Below are 20,138 nucleotides of genomic sequence, written 5' to 3'. Positions count from 1 at the left end.
TGCATTAGAGGCCACTAAGATTGACATCCTGCCTTACCCTTGATTCCTGCCAAGAGCTGATAGTGCCGCTCACGGTGGTGATGCCACCCACCAAAAGGGTCAGTTACTAGAGTGCAAAAACATGTTAATTAACAGGAAGAGGTACAGTGACACATGTGTGGAAAAATGTCACAGTGAAAGCCATAACTCTAAATTCTAACCTAAAAATTTAAAAACAATGCAGGATAAAATGCTTGTTGCATAAGTATGAGTTTGGATGCCCATAGCCTCTGGAAAGCTGGGCTCTGTAGCACACATCTGTAATGCCAGCACTCTATGCTGACGCGAGGTGGACATGGGAGAATCCCTTGACACTTGCAGCCCAGCCAGCCTGGTGTACACAGCAGTGAACAACAGAGCCCACCTCAAACAAGGTGTAAGGTGAAGACTGATACCTGAGCTTGTCTTCTGACCTAAACACACACACACACACACACACACACACACACACACACACACACACTATGGCATGTGCATACTGAACTAACACACACACACACACACACTATGGCATTGCATACTGAACTAACAAACACACACACACACACACTATGGCATGTGCATACTGAACTAACACACACACACATACACACACTATTGCATGTGCATACTGAACTAACACACACACACTATGGCATGTGCATACTGAACTAACACACACACACACAAACACACACACACTATGGCATTGCATACTGAACTAACACACACACACACACACACACACACACACACACACACACACACACAATCTCATGTCTAAGTGTCCCACTTGCTCAAGACTAAGAGATAGGGCAAGGTGGTTGCAACAACCACAGGGGTTAGTATAACTGAATGAATTTATTAGTCAAAGCCTCAAAAGCCCTGAAAATAAAACCCTCTGATTCCTAACAGTCCCTTGGTTACTGGCTGATAACATGGGTTTTCACCTGTAGAACCTGCAGCTAAGCCTGTCCGCTGTTTCAAAACCAAGTTACAACGTGAGTGAAGGGAACTACATGATGGGCCTGCACATGCACAGAGTTCTCAGCTCGTCGTCCTAGCTCACTGGAGCAATGGGGCTTGAGAAGAGGGCACACTCTTCCGTTCTAAACAACTGTCAATGTGAACATACTCGGCACTGGTTGTCTCGGCTAAAAACCGAAGAATGGAAGACACAAGCATTGGGTTACAAAGTTTAAAAGTTAACACAGCCACACATAATACTTAGATTAGTGCTTTAAGTAGGTAAATTAAGTTGCAACACGTCTCTTAAACAGTCATTGAACAAGCGAGATGAGAAATAAATTGAGTTCCACGGTCGGCCTTCCTGGCATCTAACATCTCTCTGTCAACACACTGATCCTTTTCACTGTCAATTCAGCACACATTCTGCAGACCCTGGGCCTGCAATTATTTCATTTCCTTTCTTGGAAATGTAATTTCCACTTACTTCTGGAGAATAAAAGACAGACAAAAGGAGGAATGAGTAGCAGTATTTTCTGATTAAGATTATCTGTGCAAAATGGTGAGGAGGAGGAAAAAAATCTATACACCCATACTGAAGCATTTCTCAGAAACTAACTTGTCTCTGCCAAATTGCTTTTATGTCTGGATATTGGTTCAAATGCTGCCAGATTGCTGATGTCAAATTAGGTGTTAAACAAACTTAATAGCAAAGGCAAAGAGTGACTACAGATCATCTTTCTGGGAGATGTGCAGACGACTCCCGGCAAAGAAAGGCAACAGAACTGTGAGAAGACATGCTTTTAAAATCCGCAATGAAATTAGATAAGACTGTAAATCAGCAAAGAGGGCCATTTGTCCCAGAGGAGATGGGGGGGGGTGATCTCAACAGCCCCAGCGAGAGACGTGCATGAGAGGAAGAAAATACCAGTTGGCAAAAATAGATCTAAATTGAATTTCAACTTCATTTGTCCAGGTTTCACCTTTTAAGCTAAGACAGCTAAAACTACAAAGGAGGGGCTCTTTCTCTCTTGACAGAACAGGAAATCAGAGGTTTAATTAACTGTGATTACAAGATTCGGCTGATCTGATTGGCCTCACCTCTTCCTTTTCATTAAGTGACAATCTAGCTGACATCCTGGCAAGAGAATTAGTGCACAAGTGTAGACTAATTTCAAATGGAGCCTGCCATTGTTATAAAACAAATTGATCTCTACTACACTGGTCTGCAACACGGTCAATAGCCGGATTAACCCTGACAAAGTGCCACTTGGAAGTTGGTCTCTATAGATAACCCTGTATGTGGCACAGTCAGTCTCTGGAAAGAACAGGATGAAGGCACATCTTCCAAGGGCCAGAAAACGAGGCTCTACAAATGCAGGCTCCAAAGGAGTCAGAAAGATCTAGTTCCTTCTTCAGGTTAGGGGGCCGATAAGAGTGACAGCCTAAAGACAGGTGTCTTCCAGTGCAGAAGGATCAGCCAGCTCAATTCTTGGTGTAGGAGGAGAACCCAATGGCTAGCCAGTTCAGCAGGTATGATGTTTACATTGGAGCAGAAGAAAATCTGGAAGCCCAGAAGCAGAAGCTGGCTGGCTCAAAGGAGAGGGAAGGGGGATTGTCAGGCCACATCGAAGCCTTTTTGAAGAGCAACAGATCAAAGAAATGCATGTTAGTCATTACAGATGCATCTACGTTCTACTTAATAAAGAGCATTGTTACTTACTGAAACGTAACCTTGGGATTCGTGCATCCTTCCAATTTACGGGGCCCTTCACCTGGCTCAGGTGTTAGGGGACACGGGCTGTTGAATTCTGCCTCCAGAGTTTTCTTGTTCAAGGCTGTTTTTGTTACACTGGATACAGAACCCAACACTGGCATGGATTTGGACTCTGAGGTGGCTAATATCCCGGTAGGACCTTAAAACCAAACACATAACCTCAAGTTTAATAATTCTGTGTGATGCTTATCAATGGTATGAAAGATTAGCTGAAAAAGGCCACAGGAAGCAAAAAGGCCAAGTTGGTTAAAAAGTTTAAGTACATGCTAAAAGAAAAAAATAAATAAAAGCTCCTACTAGAAGTCTACTTTGCTTTGGGGGCAACTCTACCTTTCAGTGCACCTGAACCATGCTGGGAAATTGTCCGCAGACATTTAAGAGGCCACAAAATCCCAGGCCCCGCTCCCTCCACTGACCAGTCCTTAGCAATACTGCAATTGTGGAAACTCTTTCTTCTTTCCAAATATGGCTTTTCTGACAGCCCTGTTTGAACCATTTTGCCTCTCAAGAGTTAATTCTTCCGAAAACTCAGCTTTGCATTTTAAACAGAAAATGGACCAATGTCAAAAGGGTCTTTCTAAAAGGCTCATGAAGACTTCTTGAGCATTCAACAGCTTTTATGAACATTTTCATTTTAATGTGAATGAGCAGTAAGTGGATTTATTGCCTCTTAAAAATACAGACACAAGATTATAAAAATTAAGTGGCAAAGAGTCTGGGCTGTTTACCTTCTGGTCTCTGCTGCTCTTTGGGACAGGATTTAATGACTACAATGGGGCTTGCTACTGAAATTATTGGCTCAGTGTACTAGAACTCCCGGGCCGAAGCTAAGCCTTGCCCTGAGTTTTCCCTAGGTAGTGTGCCTCCAAGTATGCCTATCTTAGAACTTCAGAAGGAATGCTTTTAACAGAGAAACTGACTAAACAAGCCACACATATTCAAATTAAATAATGTCAAAATAAAGTTAGAAGGCAACCTTGAAGGGCACCATTGAGGAGAGAACTGACTTGGGAGGAGTGTCATGGGGCTGGGATACGGCCCAGGTGAAGAAGTGTTCATGAGTGGAGTCAAGGGCTCCATCTCCAGTGTAAACTGGGCATGGTGCATGTACCTGCAATCCTAATACTTGGAAGGTGGAGGCGGGAAGAGCAAAAGTTCAAGGTCATTCTTGACTATACACCAAGTTCAAGGTGACCCAGAGCTACATAGAGACCCTGTCTCAAGAAACAAACAAGCAAAAATCTTCCAAATTAGTATTACACGATAGAAAATGTTAGTAGATCCTAACAGAATTTAGCTGGGAGTTGCATTCTTTCATGTGACAACAGATATATCTGGAAAACCCATCTAAGAGGGACTGAAAAATTTGTTCAGCAATTCTACTGGACTCCTCCCTTAGCCGGACTCCAAGACACAGACCCACTCTTGTCTGGTGACGGATATCTGACTTTCTGACTTCATCTGGGTAGGCAGGGTGGTGTCATCCTGGGTGCTCTGGGTAGAAAGGCCCTCTCCATCCAGCTACAGTAAGCCTTGTGTTGCATGGGGATACGGAAGACAGAGAGAAGGGCAGAAAGGTCAAGCAAGGAGGCTTCTGGGAAATAGGGATATGAAGTCTAATCAAGATTTGCCTCATCTCAGGTGTTTTGTCCTTGGTAACTCAACTGTAACACTAGACAGCGTTAAGCAGTCTGTCCTTGTCAGAAGATCTCTTCCTGAATAGGTCAAAGCTTGCTGCTTATTTCTACATCTGAAGCTACTAAAAAAGGAGGGCAGTGAGCTGGGCTCATGTTTTCCATACATACAAAAAAGAAATGAAGAAGGCATAGTGTTTTTGATGGTGATTACTGCACCCAAATGCTTCCCAAGGACCTCTTGCTGCTCCCTGACATGTCAGTTTGGCAGGCTACCAGGCTGGTGTGTGTGTGTGTGTGTGTGTGTGTGTGTGTGTGTGTGTGTGTGTGTGTGTGTGTGTGTGTGTGTGTGACAGCAGCAAGTTCCAGGAAAACAAAGCATCCAAAGCAAGATGCCCAATATCTTGAGGCTGGGTCTACAAAGCCCAGCTACTTCCTGGAGTAGCCCAGCTACTCAGCTTGTTCTCTCCCTTATGTGGAAGGGCAATGTCAAAGGTCATATGTAAGAGGCCCAAGCCTGTGCATCACTTATCTGTCACTTGGTTCCTGTCATGCGCCTGGCAGGCTTAACTGCTTCCTTGCTCTTGCTTCATGGAATTTTCATGTATTCATTTCATGAGATTTAGAGAGATTTTCACATGACAAACTCTGTCTGCTTGTTGCTTGGAAAATGGGTTTTGTTTGTTAAAGATAATGAGCAAAAACTTGTCATATTTCATGTTTCCTTTTTTTCCCCCTGGCTGTTAAGAAACTCAAAAAAAATTCTGCTCAATTGTAACTCAACCCTCAGTGTGTACTGACCGTCTCCTTCACCAATGACAGATCAGATTTCTTTGTTCATGGTTTGAAGAAAACACTGAAACAGGCTTGCATGTAGCCTAGACTGGCCTCCACTTGGCCTCCACTATGTAGCTGAGGCTAGCCTCAACCTTCTGATCCTCCTGCCTCTACCTCCAAAGAGCTTTCAGACCTGTGCCACCATGCTGTTTGTATGGTTCCTGGGATCGAACCCAGGGCTTTGCATACTCTATAGGCAAATACTCTACTCCCTAAGCTATATCCCTAGCCCCCAACTCTATTTAATTTTTATCTTTATTCTAATTTCCTTTGGGGTCATTTGCTAGGTGGGAAGTCCTTATGTAAGATTTATCATTAGAGTTTTCAGACCAAACTAAATACCATTCCTTGTGTTTTGAAGTAGGGTCTTTTACTGTCCTAGAGCTCACTCTGAAGGCTCAACTGGCTGTCCAGCGTGGGGATCTACTTGTGTCCACCGGATTACAAATCATGGATTTGAAAGTGCCGATTCTGGGGATTGAACTCGGAGAGTAGTTAACTATCTCTTCAGATCACTCACATGCTTACTAGAAGTTGGGCGGCTTACCTGCCCAATTTTGATCAGAGGAATCACTCAGTAGAGCAAATCCCCATGTACAGCAGAGCTTGACCACCAAAATTCCATTGTGAATATTCTAACATGTTCATCCAGGCAGGGTGGGTCATGCCGATAATGCTAGCCCTAGGGAGGCTGAAAGCAGGAGGGTTGCATGTGTTCAAGGCCAGCCTAAGCTACATAGCAAAACAAATTGTCTTTAAAACAAATTCTTACAACTTCAAGTTGGTCACCATGACTCAATGTTTTATGGATTTAAAATGTTCCAATGGACTGTTTTTGATCAAGTTGAGTCTAAAAAAAAAAAAAAAAAAAAAATCTCAGCTCGTTACTTCTGGTTGCTGTCTTCCTTTGCCGTGCTTTTTCAGAGCCAGCTTCCTGGCTAGCTCCGATGGGAAGCCTTCATAAAGGTTTTGGTTAATTGCCATCACCAAAACCATTCCAACAACTGCATCTAACCAAGGTCTACACGGGTGATGACATGACTCAAGCACCTAAGGGCGACGGCAAGCTCACAGTTGGTGGCAGAGCTGGAGTCCCTCCCTCAGTGGCTCACAAGTCAGATTCATGAATGGAAGGGTATGAAGAATGAAGGCAATTTCCCTGTGTCTGTAGTCACTGAGGTGTAATTCCCACTAAACTGCCAAGTGTGCCAGGCAGAGTCGGGGGCAGTACCGGCATGTACCGGCTTACTTCATCTTGGGAATAATGCCAAAAGCCATTAGAGGCACAGGAAGAAGAAACAGAGGCACATAAAGGTTGAAAAGTAGCTTAAGAACAAGCAATGGGCAACTGACCTGCTGGGACTGAAACTCAGGTGCCCTGCTTCCAGAACCTCTACCTGGCGATGTGTTGTTGACAAAATCCATCCAGATGGGGAAGGGTTTGCAGTCCGTCCCTCCCTAAGGAGCTACTGGCAGTTAGAGACTCCTGGGGAAGGAGCTGTCTGTGTTCCTGTAAATAACCCTGATGCCCCTGTACACAATGGTAATGAGACATGTGGACAGCCAAACTACAAAACTCCATGAAAGTAGAAGGGTGACAAGCTGGAAAATGAATATAGGTGGAGGGGAGAGGGACAGGAAACTGGGGTGAAGATGATGAAAATACGTTGTACACATGTATGAAAACCACCCACCCTGAATGCCTTTATATGGGGCTTTGCCCTGGGTGTCTCATGCTAACCAGGTCAGATCTACACATGCTTGGTTGGTTACCTGCAAGAATGATGCTGATGGCTACATAAACATCCAGGAGGCGCCACAGACACTCTTTGTCCAGTCACTACTTCTCACTCACATTAAAAAAAACAAAAACCAAACAAACAAACAAAAAAACCTAAACATTGAATGCTAATTTAGGAAAGATGATCTCGTGTTAAAGGGGTTTAAAGAAGAAGAGAAGTGTGGTGGAGAATTCCAAGAGGCTTCTTACTACTGCTATCTGCTTCTGCCGTCACCTTTCTGCGACGTAAAATCCTCTCTAACTCAGTTTCACTGTTCTCTGGGCCAAGGGATTTTAAGCTTCTCGAACTAGTGGATTTGTTAAGTGTCCCCTAAAACAAAAACAAAAAAGGTTAATATAATATGCAAAAGGACATAAAATAAATGCAAAACAATAGAACATTGTCGAAATTGAACTAGGAACCAGAAAACGAAACAAATTACATACAAATGTATAACGGGTTTCTCACAGGTGCACACAAATCCTCAATGACACAAAGTATCCAAAGAGACACCATTGATGGTGGACACAGTAGCCTCATCTCAGAAGAGCAAGCAATCCAAGAACAGCTCTCAAGGGCTTGACTGTAAAGGCCAACCGGAGGGAGATGCTTGCTCACTGGTAATGAAGATGCTGATGTGTATCCAACAAGGAGACAATGGGTGCATTCCACTCACCTTGGAAGGGCATCTTCAGACAGCAGCCATGAACTACAAATCCTCTCGGAGCTAGAGAATTGTGTGGCCTGTGACCGAGTGAGTCACCCTGGCTGACCACCAGGTGGCAGTACTGTGGCTGAGAAGCAGGCACATAACCCCCCCCCCCCCCAGTGTTCTATCACAGACTGGTCAAGCTGAGCTACCTTAACATTGGTGTGGGAGAGGAATGCTGTGGTCCGATAAGAATGGACTGATTTCCATCGTCCTGACAGACAAGGATGCAGATGCATTTTTTTCAGTGCCCAGAACATACTGCAGGCAACAAGAGGCCATCGAGCTAGCTCATCCTGAAATTGGCTTTGGCTTTCTAAGAAGACAAAGACCAGAGCCATGGTTCCTCCATCTGGGCCCTTCTTGAAGTCTATGCCAGAGGGAGAACAGCTTCCCACCTCCTTTTTCACTGCAGTGTCTGAACAGGACACAGTGGCTCCTCTCTTAGACATGAGGGTGTAGCTCATCAGGAACAAGACTTTCACCAAGTGCTCCTCCTGGGCTGTACCATAAGTGAGGAGGGTTGGGGCGATAAGAAGGACCTAAGATCTAATCAGAGGAAAAAGGAACAACCTGGCCGACTTCACATCTGGGTGGGAACAGCTTTTGTTCAGCAAGGCTTGTAGCCACCCCAGCCTCTGTATCAGCCATGAACTTGCTAATAATTTATTTTTATTTCTATTCCTCCCAGCTTCCAGCCTCTGGAAGGATTCTCAGATCCTATTGTTTAGACATGGTAATTCTCGACCATAAAACAACAACAAAAAAGTTCCTTGTGAAAATAAGATAGTTACAAATCTCACATAGGAAACGTTACCTAATATTTTCATTATCTCTAAGCAGGGGCCACACCTGCTTACAGATACAGACAAGGGGTGGGGTGGCCAACAAGATCAGGAGACTGTGGTTCTGTAAGCTGCCCAATTAATCCATGCCTGACATGCTTGAAGATGACTCTTAACTTTATTCGGGCCTGTGACGCTTTCCCCCCCTGGAAATGTGACATTTTGCTTTTCATTCTTTGCAAAGATTTATAAAAATACTCAGAAAGAAAATGACGTGTAATTTTATAACAGCTTATTTAAGTTTAGAAGTGAGATGATTTGGTTCACTGGGTTGTAGGTCTCTATCTACTTGTTGCTAGAGAAACACAGCGAGACATGATTGTTCCTGGAAATTAAAGAGAATGAATGACCACTTTCCACACACTTGAAAAGAATGCACAGAACAAGTATCCCCATGTTATTTCTATTTAAGCTTCTAGGAAACTTACCATTCGAAACACTTGTGAGTAGCTATTTAAAAACTGTACAGCTCTCACTATGAAAATAACTTATAGAGCAGTCACATTGACTCTCAAGGCCACTGTATGATTTCCCCCAACGGAAATGGCTGTTGGAAAGTAAAGTACATGCTATCTACTGTTACTAGATTTATCTTTTGCATGATCCTTCCGCTCCCCCTTTGGACAACAGCATTATTTCCCCCCAAATCCAGGCTGTGATGAGCCAGGTGCCAAAAGAATCTTCTTTCCAAGTCCTAACCCGAAGAACCAACCCCCCATTCTTTGTTCATCTATGAACATCTTTGAACATCCATTATGGATGCAGCTTATGATGAGTCAAGTTTCGTGGTGCTGGCCACTGGAGGACAGAGCATTTCTCTGCATGGCTCTCAAATGAAATGAGGAGGAGCTAGGTGGATTAAGCTCCTAAGAATATTCTACTTTCTATACCTTACTTCTCTACTGGATTCATACACCAGCCAGAAGTTGGCTCAGAAGCCATGTGGTACACAGTTACCTCACTTTACAAGCAATGGAACCCAGTGACGCTCAGGGCCGTGGTTGGTCCCACAGTAAGGCAGAGATAGGCCTGAGTTTTAGAAGAAGATTGAAACCCCAAAGTCTAACTACTTGAAATCACCATTGTCACTCAGCAGTCTTAGTCCCCAAGCACCTCCAATGTTAAAAATGTCACCAGCCTAACAACTGCCAGGGGACAAATATGCACTGGTCAACAACTGTTCAAAATGGTGTGTCTCTTCTTCTGTCACTTGGATCTACAGAAGAAATCTGCTGATTAATCTGTTATCTGTTCATTCTTTGGAAGTCGTCAGTGCCTCACACAGCGGCTTTTAAATGGCAGCATGCCTCCAGAGCCTCCACTTCCTAACCCTTAGATTTTCTATGTGAACACAAGGAATGACTGGTATGTTTCACACTTAAAATGTCCAGCTTGAAAAAATTAAGTGATGTTGTGAGTTTGGAAAAATTAGTTCAAGCGATACTGATACTTTAAAAATTGGCTTGAAAATTGTAATAAAAAATAGAGTTAAGTTTTCCAGCTCTCGTCAGCCAGAGACTTATATATCTAATGTCTCTCAATAGTCTGAAGCTCTGATTCATACACTGTGGGTTACGGTCGTTGTTAGCAGAAATGTCACCCATGAAGCTCTAGGAGATTCGGACACCTATGGGCTGTGTCTCCTGCTCCAGGTGCTCAGTCCACCTTAAGGTGGGACTTGAGGATCGCCGCAGTTCCTAACGCTTGCTTCTGACCTGTCATGATCACCAGGCTGGTGCTGTGTGCTCTCCTCAGAACTAACTGTGATGATCCTTACAGTGGGGACTCCAGCTGGAAGCACCCAGAATCACACGGCACTGGAGGCCCACTTTCCCCCACACAAGAATGGAAGTGGTTTCTTGCTCCATCCCTCAAACAAACTCCTGCTGGGACAGGAGACTTACTATTTGGCAGAGAAGGGGAGGGAGAGGGTCAGGACCAGAGTCCACTCTTAAAAAACAAAACCAACTACAAAAATCTTAATACAAAGAAAAATTATATCCAGACTCATTACTATTTAGTGATGCGTGAATATCAGAAAAGGCAGAGATCTAAAAACAAACCCAGGGCAAGGGTGAAAACAATTCTTTAAATATTTTTCACGAATCATAAATAATTCCACAAATCTCCCCACATAGTAATATAAAATTATAGTGAATATTATACTGAAAAATTAACAGTGAATATTATGCTGAAAAGTAATATGTAAGCTGTGGATGTATATAAGTGATAAAAAGCTTAGCATGTGTGCAGTACACACACACACACACTCACACATACATGCACAGGTATGCACACACACAAGTGCACCCACATACTCACACACAGTGATGCTAAATTTATTAAACTTGCTACCATCCAGCACCATCTACCTTTGACGTATTTTTTTTCATGATAAAGTATTATTTCACACAGATGTTTGGTTTTCTTAATAAACTACCTTTTTTTGATAAGTCCAACAGTATGGTTGACTCTTAGATATCAGAAATGTTCTCCCCCACCTAAGGCCCCAGGACTTCTTCAGCCACAGGAATTAGCATTGGAATAAGAAGAAACAAATGGGACTGTCGCAGGGGGCAGAACCCTGGATGTAAAAAAATCTTCCCATCATAGGATCCATTGGGTAATAGCTGCATCCTTTGTCCGGGGTGTTCTAATCCTTGATTCTGTAGGTAGACCGCCACTGTTAGCCAGTGATAACACCACTCCTCAGGGCTAATCCCACTCACTTAAAACTAAAGCAAACTAATTAGGCCGTTCTGTGTGAAGTCTACTGTGTAAAGCCATTCTTGATGAAAATCATGTTGTTTACCGTCATTATGCGGATGTCTACATGCGATGCTTAATTAGCACAGTAACAACAAACAGGGGAGGGATCGCTCCCGCACCTCCACCTCCTCCACCCCGTGTTTGTTGACTTCCTATGCATAATAACTAGTGTTGGCTGGAACCGGGTGTGGAGCCGAGCTCAGACTGAAGCATTTCCTAGTGACTGTTGGAGAGGGTAGCCAATAGTGATCCCACCAGCCACTTGGAAAAGAGACACACATGGGGGGAGGGGGGTGTTAGAGGTGGGCAGGATGCATGCTCACCTCACCAGCAGGCAGGGAGTACTTTCCGAGAAAGAAACTAGTGACATAAAGGCGTCCATGGAACTGGAAATTTAGCTCAGCTGACACACGGCTTGCCTAGTAGGCTTGAAGCCTTGCTATGGATTGCCAGCATCCTATAAAACAGGGGTGGGGGTGCCCCCCAGTAATCCTAGTACCTGCGAGGCTAAGGCAAGATCATTACAAGTTCCAAGCCAGCCAGGGCTGCCCCTGAGGAAAAGCAGATGCACACAAGGCCACCATAGGCTGGAAGCTGGGTTTCCGTGTAAGTGCCAGGCATTCCAGCCTCCTCCCTCAATGCAAACACTGCCCTCTGTTTTCAGAAACAGGAGCTGGTCCTCATTCAGGCCCGGGGCGGAGAGTGGACCCTCCTGCTGCATTGTGGGAACTGGAGTGCAAGAATAACAAATAAGGTGTTTGACACATGGGCTAGAGGTGGCCATAGGCACAATCCAGTCAACAAGCCAAAGAGATGACCCTAATCATCAATGGACATAACACACACACCCCAAAAAAAACTATCCATGAGAAATCATGACCCTAATCATCAATGGATGTAATACACCCCCCAAAACAACTATCCATGAGAAGTCATGACCCCAATCATCAATGGACATAACACACACCCAAAAACAACTACCTATGAGAAGTCAGACTGGAAAACATTCTCTGCCACTACGGGAACACAAGCAGTGATTCTTACCAGTATTCCCCTCAGCTCGTCCACTGCGCTCTCGGAGCCCTTTAAGGAGTCTGGCTGTAATTCAGAAGGGAAAAAGAAATGACTGATTTGATATTAAAATAGGAAAGATTTAAAACGTGTGTGTGTGTGTGTGTGTGTGTGTCTGTGTGTGTGTCTGTGTGTGTGTCTGTGTCTGTGTCTGTGTGTGTGTCTGTGTGTGTGTCTGTGTCTGTGTCTGTGTGTGTGTCTGTGTGTGTGTGTCTGTGTCTGTGTGTGTGTGTGTGTGTGTCTGTGTCTGTGTGTGTGTCTGTGTGTGTGTGTCTGTGTGTGTGTGTGTGTGTGTGTGTGTGTGTCTGTGTGTGTCTGTGTGTCTGTGTGTGTGTGTCTGTGTGTGTCTGTGTGTGTCTGTGTGTCTGTGTGTGTGTCTGTGTGTGTGTGTGTCTGTCTGTCTGTGTGTGTGTGTGTGTCTGTGTGTGTGTCTGTGTCTGTGTGTCTGTGTGTGTGTCTGTGTCTGTGTGTGTGTCTGTGTCTGTGTGTGTATGTGTGTGTGTGTGTCTGTCTGTCTGTGTGTGTGTGTGTGTGTGTCTGTCTGTGTGTGTGTGTGTGTGTCTGTGTGTGTGTCTGTGTGTCTGTGTCTGTGTGTCTGTGTGTGTGTCTGTGTGTGGGGCGGGGGAAGGAGGGAGGGAGAGAACCACCTATAGTTGATTTTTCTTCCACCATGCAGGTCCCAGGAATCGAAGATGGGTCATCAGGCTTGGTGGCAATGTGCTCTAACCCACTGAGCCATCTTGCTGTCCCCAAATAAAGATTTTTATGTGATAAGTTGTTGGTGATCTTTGTGGGGGTGGGAGGATGTATGTGTCTTTGTTCATGTTTTGTGCACAAGAATACGCACCCATGGGCACAGGACAGCAAGTGCCTTCCTTTATTGGTCTGCACCCTTGTGCCTTGTGACAGGTCTCTCAACTGAACATGAAGCTTGGTTTTTTTGGTTTTTTTGCTGACAGTCAGCAAGCCTCCCTGATCCTCCCATGTCTGCACTCTGCTCCACCCCCAGGCTCTACAACGCCCTCCCCACCCTGTGCAGGTACTGGGGTTACAGGCATTTGTGAACTCAGGTCCTCATGCTGGCATGGCAAGCACTCTTACTGAGCCACTTTTCTGACTCCTAGAAATTTATAATCAGCCCCCAATTAAGACTGGGGGGATGGGCGGGGGTTTGCCATTTCAATGATTTTCTGCAGCCACTGAGTAAAAAACATAGAAAGTATATTTAAAGCAAAAAGATTCAGGCCACCTTATTCTAAATACTACAATGCCTCGTGGGTATCATTCTATCTACAAAGGGATTTATTAGTAAATACTAGATTTTAAATATTTGATTTGAAATTATCAGAAATTTTAGTAACAAGCTGTTCTTGACAGAGATTAGATTTCTGCTAGCAAGGAGTGAGAGAGAAGACTCTGCAAGCAGAAAACAAGTGCTGGGCAAAGAATTCCCATGGCTGTCTTAATTCCAGAAAGGCCAGCTGACAGATGGAGGACAAACACGTCAGAAGGACACTACCACCTACAGAAGACTGTTTCCACCTGTGGCTGCTGGAGCCATGAAACCTGACAACCTGAGCTCAATTCTGGGCCCATGTGGTGAAAGGAAAGAACTCTCTCTCTCTCTCTCTCTCTCTCTCTCTCTCTCTCTCTCTCTCACACACACACACACACACACACACACACACACACACACACGCAAATGTAATAATAAATAATTTTTTTAAAAAAGATTCCCATTTCCATTTTTCAAAATGAGGACGAAATCAGGCTTTGACATTAAACTTTCACAGCCCATGTTTTCTAAGTAATGAGCTCTCCCTCAGTATGAGACATAAGCTCTAATACACTAATTTCAGCCAGGCCAGTTCTACCTAGCAGCAATATCAAGAGATTTGGAAAATGGGCCAGAGAATAATTATCCTCAAGACAGGCTTCCTCTCTTAGGAAAACTGACATGGCACTGGTGTCTTTTGAACCAATGCCCTGCCTAAAGGAATACTCAAAAGTTCTGTGGTGCACCTGCATGGTCCTGGCTGCTGACTGTGACATTCTGGGACTGGTGTTCCTGGGGAAGAGGTTTGGACCTAAGCGCACCCTAACCATGTCAGCAGAGGTTATCGGCCTGGTCACTGCGGGCTCTTCCTACACAGTCTGTTGACAGCCAGTGGTAGCCCAGTGATCCACTGATCCTTCCAGCTCCCTTTCAGACTTTGAGCCCACATGGAATAAGGTTCAATTGTTTGTTTCAATTGTTTGGGGCTGAGAGTAGACACGGAATAGTGGACTTTAAGATGCTATCTGTTTGGTTTTTGTTTTGTTTTGTTTGAGGTAGGATCTTCAGTGTGAGTTTAAGATGCTATCTGTTTGGTTTTTGTTTTTGTTTTGTTTTGTTTGAGGTAGGATCTTCAGTGTGAGTTTAAGATGTTATCTGTTTGGTTTTTGTTTTTGTTTTGTTTGAGGTAGGATTTTACCCAAACTGGTGTCCAAATCACAGGTACTCCTCTTTCCTATGCTTCCCGAGTGCTAGGATTGCAGCCATGAACCATGACACCAAGCTCAACATTTTCAGTCTACATTAATTGGATTTTATTAAAATACTGTATTTTTGGCCCAGCGGTGGTGGCACTCGCCTTTAATCCCAGTACTCGGAAGGCAGAGGTATGCAGATGTCTGTGAGTTTGAGGCCAACCCGGTCTAAAGAGGGAGTTCCAGGACAGTCAGAGCTACACAGAGAAACCCTGTCTCAAAAAACAAAACAAAAACTAATACTATATTGTCCTCTAGAAATAGTTTGCTCTCATCTTTTTCACAATAGTTGTGACATAAAAGTAAAAAAAAAAAAAAAAAAAAAATCTTTGCAAGGTGTCGCCCAAGCCCTTCATTTAAAAAAGTTTTCCTATGTCACTTCAGTTGATCCTCACAATAGTCCCATCGAGTCACATACGGTTGCGGCCGGCTACAGCTTCAGCATCCAAACTCTCTGCAGGATCATTTTACCCAGTTTCCTTCTGTCTCCACCATCCTTTGCTTGGAACCCTGGTTCCAGATCTCCATGGTACGGCTGGCTGAAACTCCTGGCTGCCTAGATGAGAATCTACTCTTTGAGGTGAGTGAAACTTCCCTCTGCAAATCAAGATCTCGATGGCCTCTCCTGCCTTGCCTGGCTGTCTCACCTGCTGGTGACCAAGTGGCAACTTCAGAGGCCCCTTAGAACCTCTACTCTACACTGGGAGTTCAAGAAGTTAAAGGGAATGGCCTTAGGGCTCAGGAGAAGGCTTCAGTGGTAAAGTTCTTGTCTTGTCAGCACATGGACTTGGGTTTGATCTCCAGAACTCATTTGTAAAGAGTTTGGTACAGTGATGTGTGCTTATAATCCCAGCACTGGAGAAGTGGAAACAGGAAAATCCCTGGGGCTTACTAGCCAGCCAGCCAGCCTGACCTAAGCAGCTGTCTCCAGACCAGTGAGATACCCTGTCTCAAAACAAAAACAAAAACAAAAACAAAACAAAACAAACACTGCAGGTGGCATCCCGAGAGAGACTCCTCAGGTTTCCCGTGTCGCTCCCCAAATGCATGAACACGCACACCCACAGACGTGTGCATCTGCACAGACACAGGTGGACAAAAAGGTGCAGATGTGCATTCATGCACACACACAGACAGACAGACAGACACACACACACAGACAGACACACACACACACTCACAGACAGACAGACAGACACACACACAGACACACACACACAGACACACAGACACACAGACAGACACACACACACACACACACACACACACACACACACACAGACAAAAGAGAAGCAATCTTAGAAGAAAAACAGAAGCAATTCATGGAGAGTATGATGAACAAGAAAGAAAAGAAGTTTGTCCACATCTCATTAGAATGAGGAAAGAAAGGACTTTTTTTTTTTCAAGAGAAGTCTCAAAAATTATTATTGGGCCTGTTTGAATGTGATAGACAGTCACAGGAGGCAGAGAGGCCTATCTTGGGCTCTCAGTATGGATCCCCTCACTGTGCTTCTTAAGAGGCAGCTGCTGGCATGCAGGCAAACCAGCTTAGCCTACCTGTTCTATTTGGATTTAGTTCTCCTCCAATATTACTATGTGGTTCCCCCCCCAACCCCCTTCCCACACACTGAAGCCTCAGGGAGGCAAGGGTGTTGTGTGTCTTATCCCCAGTGCCCACAACAGTATTTGACATAGAGTAGATACTCAGAAACCCACCAGAGAACAAGAAATTGAATTTAAAAAGAGGGATCACAACTGTTAATTGTCTGATATGGTGATATTCATCGACACCCCTCTGAAAGAGATGGTAAAGTTGGACAATAACAAGCACCTTCCAAACCACTTTAGGCTCACCCGAAATCGCAGAGTCCCTCAAAACAGGCTCTTACAGAAGAGAAAGCTTTTTGGACACATTAGTCTTCTAAGCCTTGGCAGTCAGTACTGATGTAGCTAGCTTTCATCAAATTCCCCCCCACCCCTTTTTTTGTTTTTTTTGAAACAGGATTTCTCTGTATTGTTTTAGAGCCTGTCCTGGAACTCCCTCAGTAGACCAGGCTGGCCTCGAACTCACAGAGATCCACCTGCCTCTGCCTCCCGAGTACTAGGATTAAAGGCATGCGCCACCAACGCCCGGCCAAATTCCAGACTTTTATATTAAATAAAAAAAGGAAGGAACTAGAGAGATGGCTGAGCAGTTAAGAGTGCTGGCTGCTCTTTCAGAGGACCAGGGTTTGACTAGCAGCACCCATATGGCAGCTCACAACCACCTGTAACTCCAACTCCAGAAACTCTGACGCCCTCCTCTGGCCTCTTTGGATACCAGACCTGAGCACAGTGCACAGACATACATCATGCAGACAAAATAAGCACCCACGAATACCCACCCCCCCAAAACAGAAAGGGAAACGAGAGAGCAGAATTCGCAGCTGCAGGTACCTTTGCCTTGGGGCTGGCAGTCTGGCTAACTGGTCTGAGATGAACTCCCTTTTTGATTCTGTCCATCATCTCCTCCACTGCTTGTCTCTTCAGGTCTGTGACTTCTTCAGCTGCACGAAGAACACAGACAGAAATCATCTCAGTTATAAGAAACAGCTAATAACTCTTTCTGGTTACTTGGAGACACTGTGCTGTGTAATTGACAGAAATCATTTTTCAGACAGTGGCAGAACACCAATAATTCGCCATGGGCAACAGCTACTCCATGGAAACTCTTAAGTAATATATTTTTTAAATAAGAAAAATTTCTTATCAGAACACTTAAAATTATAACCATCAAAGTCAAGTTTGTAGCATGGAAATCAATAGCTTCTCACCTATGAGAAACAAAATAGACTTGGTTCATTCATTAACACAAGAATAAAACTTGGAGATGTGGCTATCTCTACGTCCCCTCCCCACTCGTGTGTGTGTGTGTGTGTGTGTGTGTGTGTGTGTGTGTGTGTGTGTGTATGTGTGTGTTGCACACATGTGGAGATGCCAGGTATCTTCTTCTATTGTTCTCTGCCTTACTGACTTGAGACAGGGTCTCTCACTGAACTTGAAGCTTGTCATTTGGCTAGGCCAGCCAGCCAGGGGGCTCTTAGAATCTGCGTATCTCTGCTCCCCAAATGCTGAGGCATGCAAAAGTTTTTTGTTTGCTTTTTATGGATACGAACTCAGTTCCTCATGTTTATAGAGTGAGCATTCTTAATTAAGCCACCCCCTTAGCCCTGTTGTCTAATTTTTGCCTTGCTTTGTTGTATGTACAGCATTCAGAGAGGATACAAATGAGTTCAACTGAAACCTGTTGACCATTTTTCTCATAAACTTGCTTGACTGAAAATATGGAGTCATTTTGGATCATCTGTCACCATCAAGGTGCTTTTTACACCTATATTATTCCTGGTGAACTTGCTTCAGATGATACATCAAAGCTAGGTTCTACAGAGACCTACCTAATCTGCATGGTCTTTTCTGATTGACTTCCAAAGTCTGGACTTTAGACAGATGTTATATCTGCACTTTTGAGTAGAGATGCCTCAGCCCTACAAAGGCTGCCTTCTAGACGAAGGAGACCATAGAGTATCCTACAACTAATTAGTAGTTTCAGGCCTAACTCATGGCTTCCTTCTTGAGAAAACTTCATGCGGCCTCTGGGTTGCCATTCCCCACCTAAGAAAACGGCAGAATTTAGAAGTTTCCATTATCCTCAAGCCTGCAGCATCAATGGCCGCATCACTGCTACATTCAAAGCATAATCCGACTTCAAAGAAAACTCTGTCCTCAGAAGCTACTAAAAAGCTAAGAATTAAAATGTCCCACTGTGGACCATGTTTCAGAACCAAGCCTCATCTTTTGACGGATGTCTTAGTTACATTTCTCATCGCTGCAACAAAGTATCTGAAAAAGCCACCCGAGGAAGGCTTATTTCAGCTCAGTCCACAGTGAAGTCCATTACCATGGGGAAGTCCAGGCTTCAGGAGTGTGAGCTCCCCGCCACACTGCTGTCAGGGAGCAGAGGATGAAATCTCACTTTCTCCCTTTTATCCAGCCGGAGCCCCACAGTCCTACCCACACATAGGACGGGTCCTCTCTCCTCTTCTAACATAAGCCAGAAACAACTTCTTGGGAGTGCCCAGATGTTTGCTCCTGGGAGAGTCTAGATCTTGTTGAGTTGACAATCAGTATAGCAACCATCACATCAGGCAATATGGGAAACACAATCACCAAAGTTAGAACTCACCAACACATGAAAAATGTTGGATGCTTTGGGCTGATCAACTGGGTGCCCTTAAACAGCAAATTTTTGTTTTTGGGTAGGGGTAGAATTTATTCTGATGGCTCACAAATATCTACAAGGGGACAGACAAGAAATTCGCTCTCACTTACTCCCTTGGTATCCGAACATTGACTGTACTTACATAGTGCTTTTCTGACCCCGTTGAAAAGGAAATAAAAATCAGGTCTTACACATAAGCACCTGGCACAGAATGTGCTTAGTCCTGGGAGCTCAGAAATCAGCTTCAACCCTCCCCCCCCTTTTTTGGTTTTTGTTTTGTTTTGTTTTTCAGAAAGGCTGCCATTTTGAGTGAGACTAGGAAGAGCTGCATGGCAAAGGGAACACCGCCTACAAACAGATTAGCACTCTGCAAGGAATGACTGCAGCCCAATTAAATGCACCATACAAAAACTAATTAAGGCAGACAGATGGAGAATTACGGGCCACACCATTCAAATCTGCTACAGCATCTACCAGCAGGAATTTAAAGTAGTTCCTTATATTTGCTTGCCAGAATCATAGTGATAATTCAGAGAAGTGCCACTATCTGTATTGTGCACAGATTATAAACCAGGCTTTAATTTCTCAGCCCTTTTTCCCAAATATAAAGGCTTAATTGGTCTTAAGAAAAAGAAATCACTCTTATCAGATTCCCTACTCAGGCGAAGCACAAGGGCAGCACTAAGCTAGCTGCACCAGCTTTTCTTCGTCTCACCGACCTGTTTTTGAAATAGCAAAAAGCAATCTATATGAACTTCTGAACTATTAAGCAGTTCTAATAAACTGGCACGAATCACCTACGGAGAGCTCATGGTATGTTTTGTAATTCTTTCCACAATCACACAGTTGGTAATTGTCTCACAAAAGCATGTAATCAGGGGGACAATGGAAATATGCAGGACGCTGGAGATTAGAGAAAAGGGGCTAATGAAGACAACAGGTCT

General features: G+C 44.2%; 1 protein-coding gene across 4 annotated transcripts in view; it reads right to left on the bottom strand.

Annotated features, from left to right (window-relative positions):
- Positions 1–20,138, bottom strand: part of Shtn1 (shootin 1) — a 196,832-nt gene that overhangs the window by 13,319 nt on the left and 163,375 nt on the right. For all 4 annotated transcript variants that reach the window (XM_027406873.2, XM_027406875.2, XM_027406876.2 and 1 more), the window contains 4 exons: positions 17,373–17,482; positions 12,381–12,434; positions 7,223–7,343; positions 2,708–2,900 (listed from right to left, as the gene is read on the bottom strand). In XM_027406873.2, the coding sequence (XP_027262674.1) occupies positions 2,708–2,900; positions 7,223–7,343; positions 12,381–12,434; positions 17,373–17,482 (478 nt within the window). The remainder of the gene's footprint in view (positions 1–2,707; positions 2,901–7,222; positions 7,344–12,380; positions 12,435–17,372; positions 17,483–20,138) is intronic.

Source organism: Cricetulus griseus, chromosome 3 (assembly GCF_003668045.3).
Source record: "Cricetulus griseus strain 17A/GY chromosome 3, alternate assembly CriGri-PICRH-1.0, whole genome shotgun sequence".
NCBI classification, from domain to species: Eukaryota; Metazoa; Chordata; class Mammalia; order Rodentia; family Cricetidae; genus Cricetulus; species Cricetulus griseus.
The sequence above is the reverse complement of the archived record's forward strand: the minus strand, read 5'-3'. Positions and strand labels throughout refer to the sequence as shown.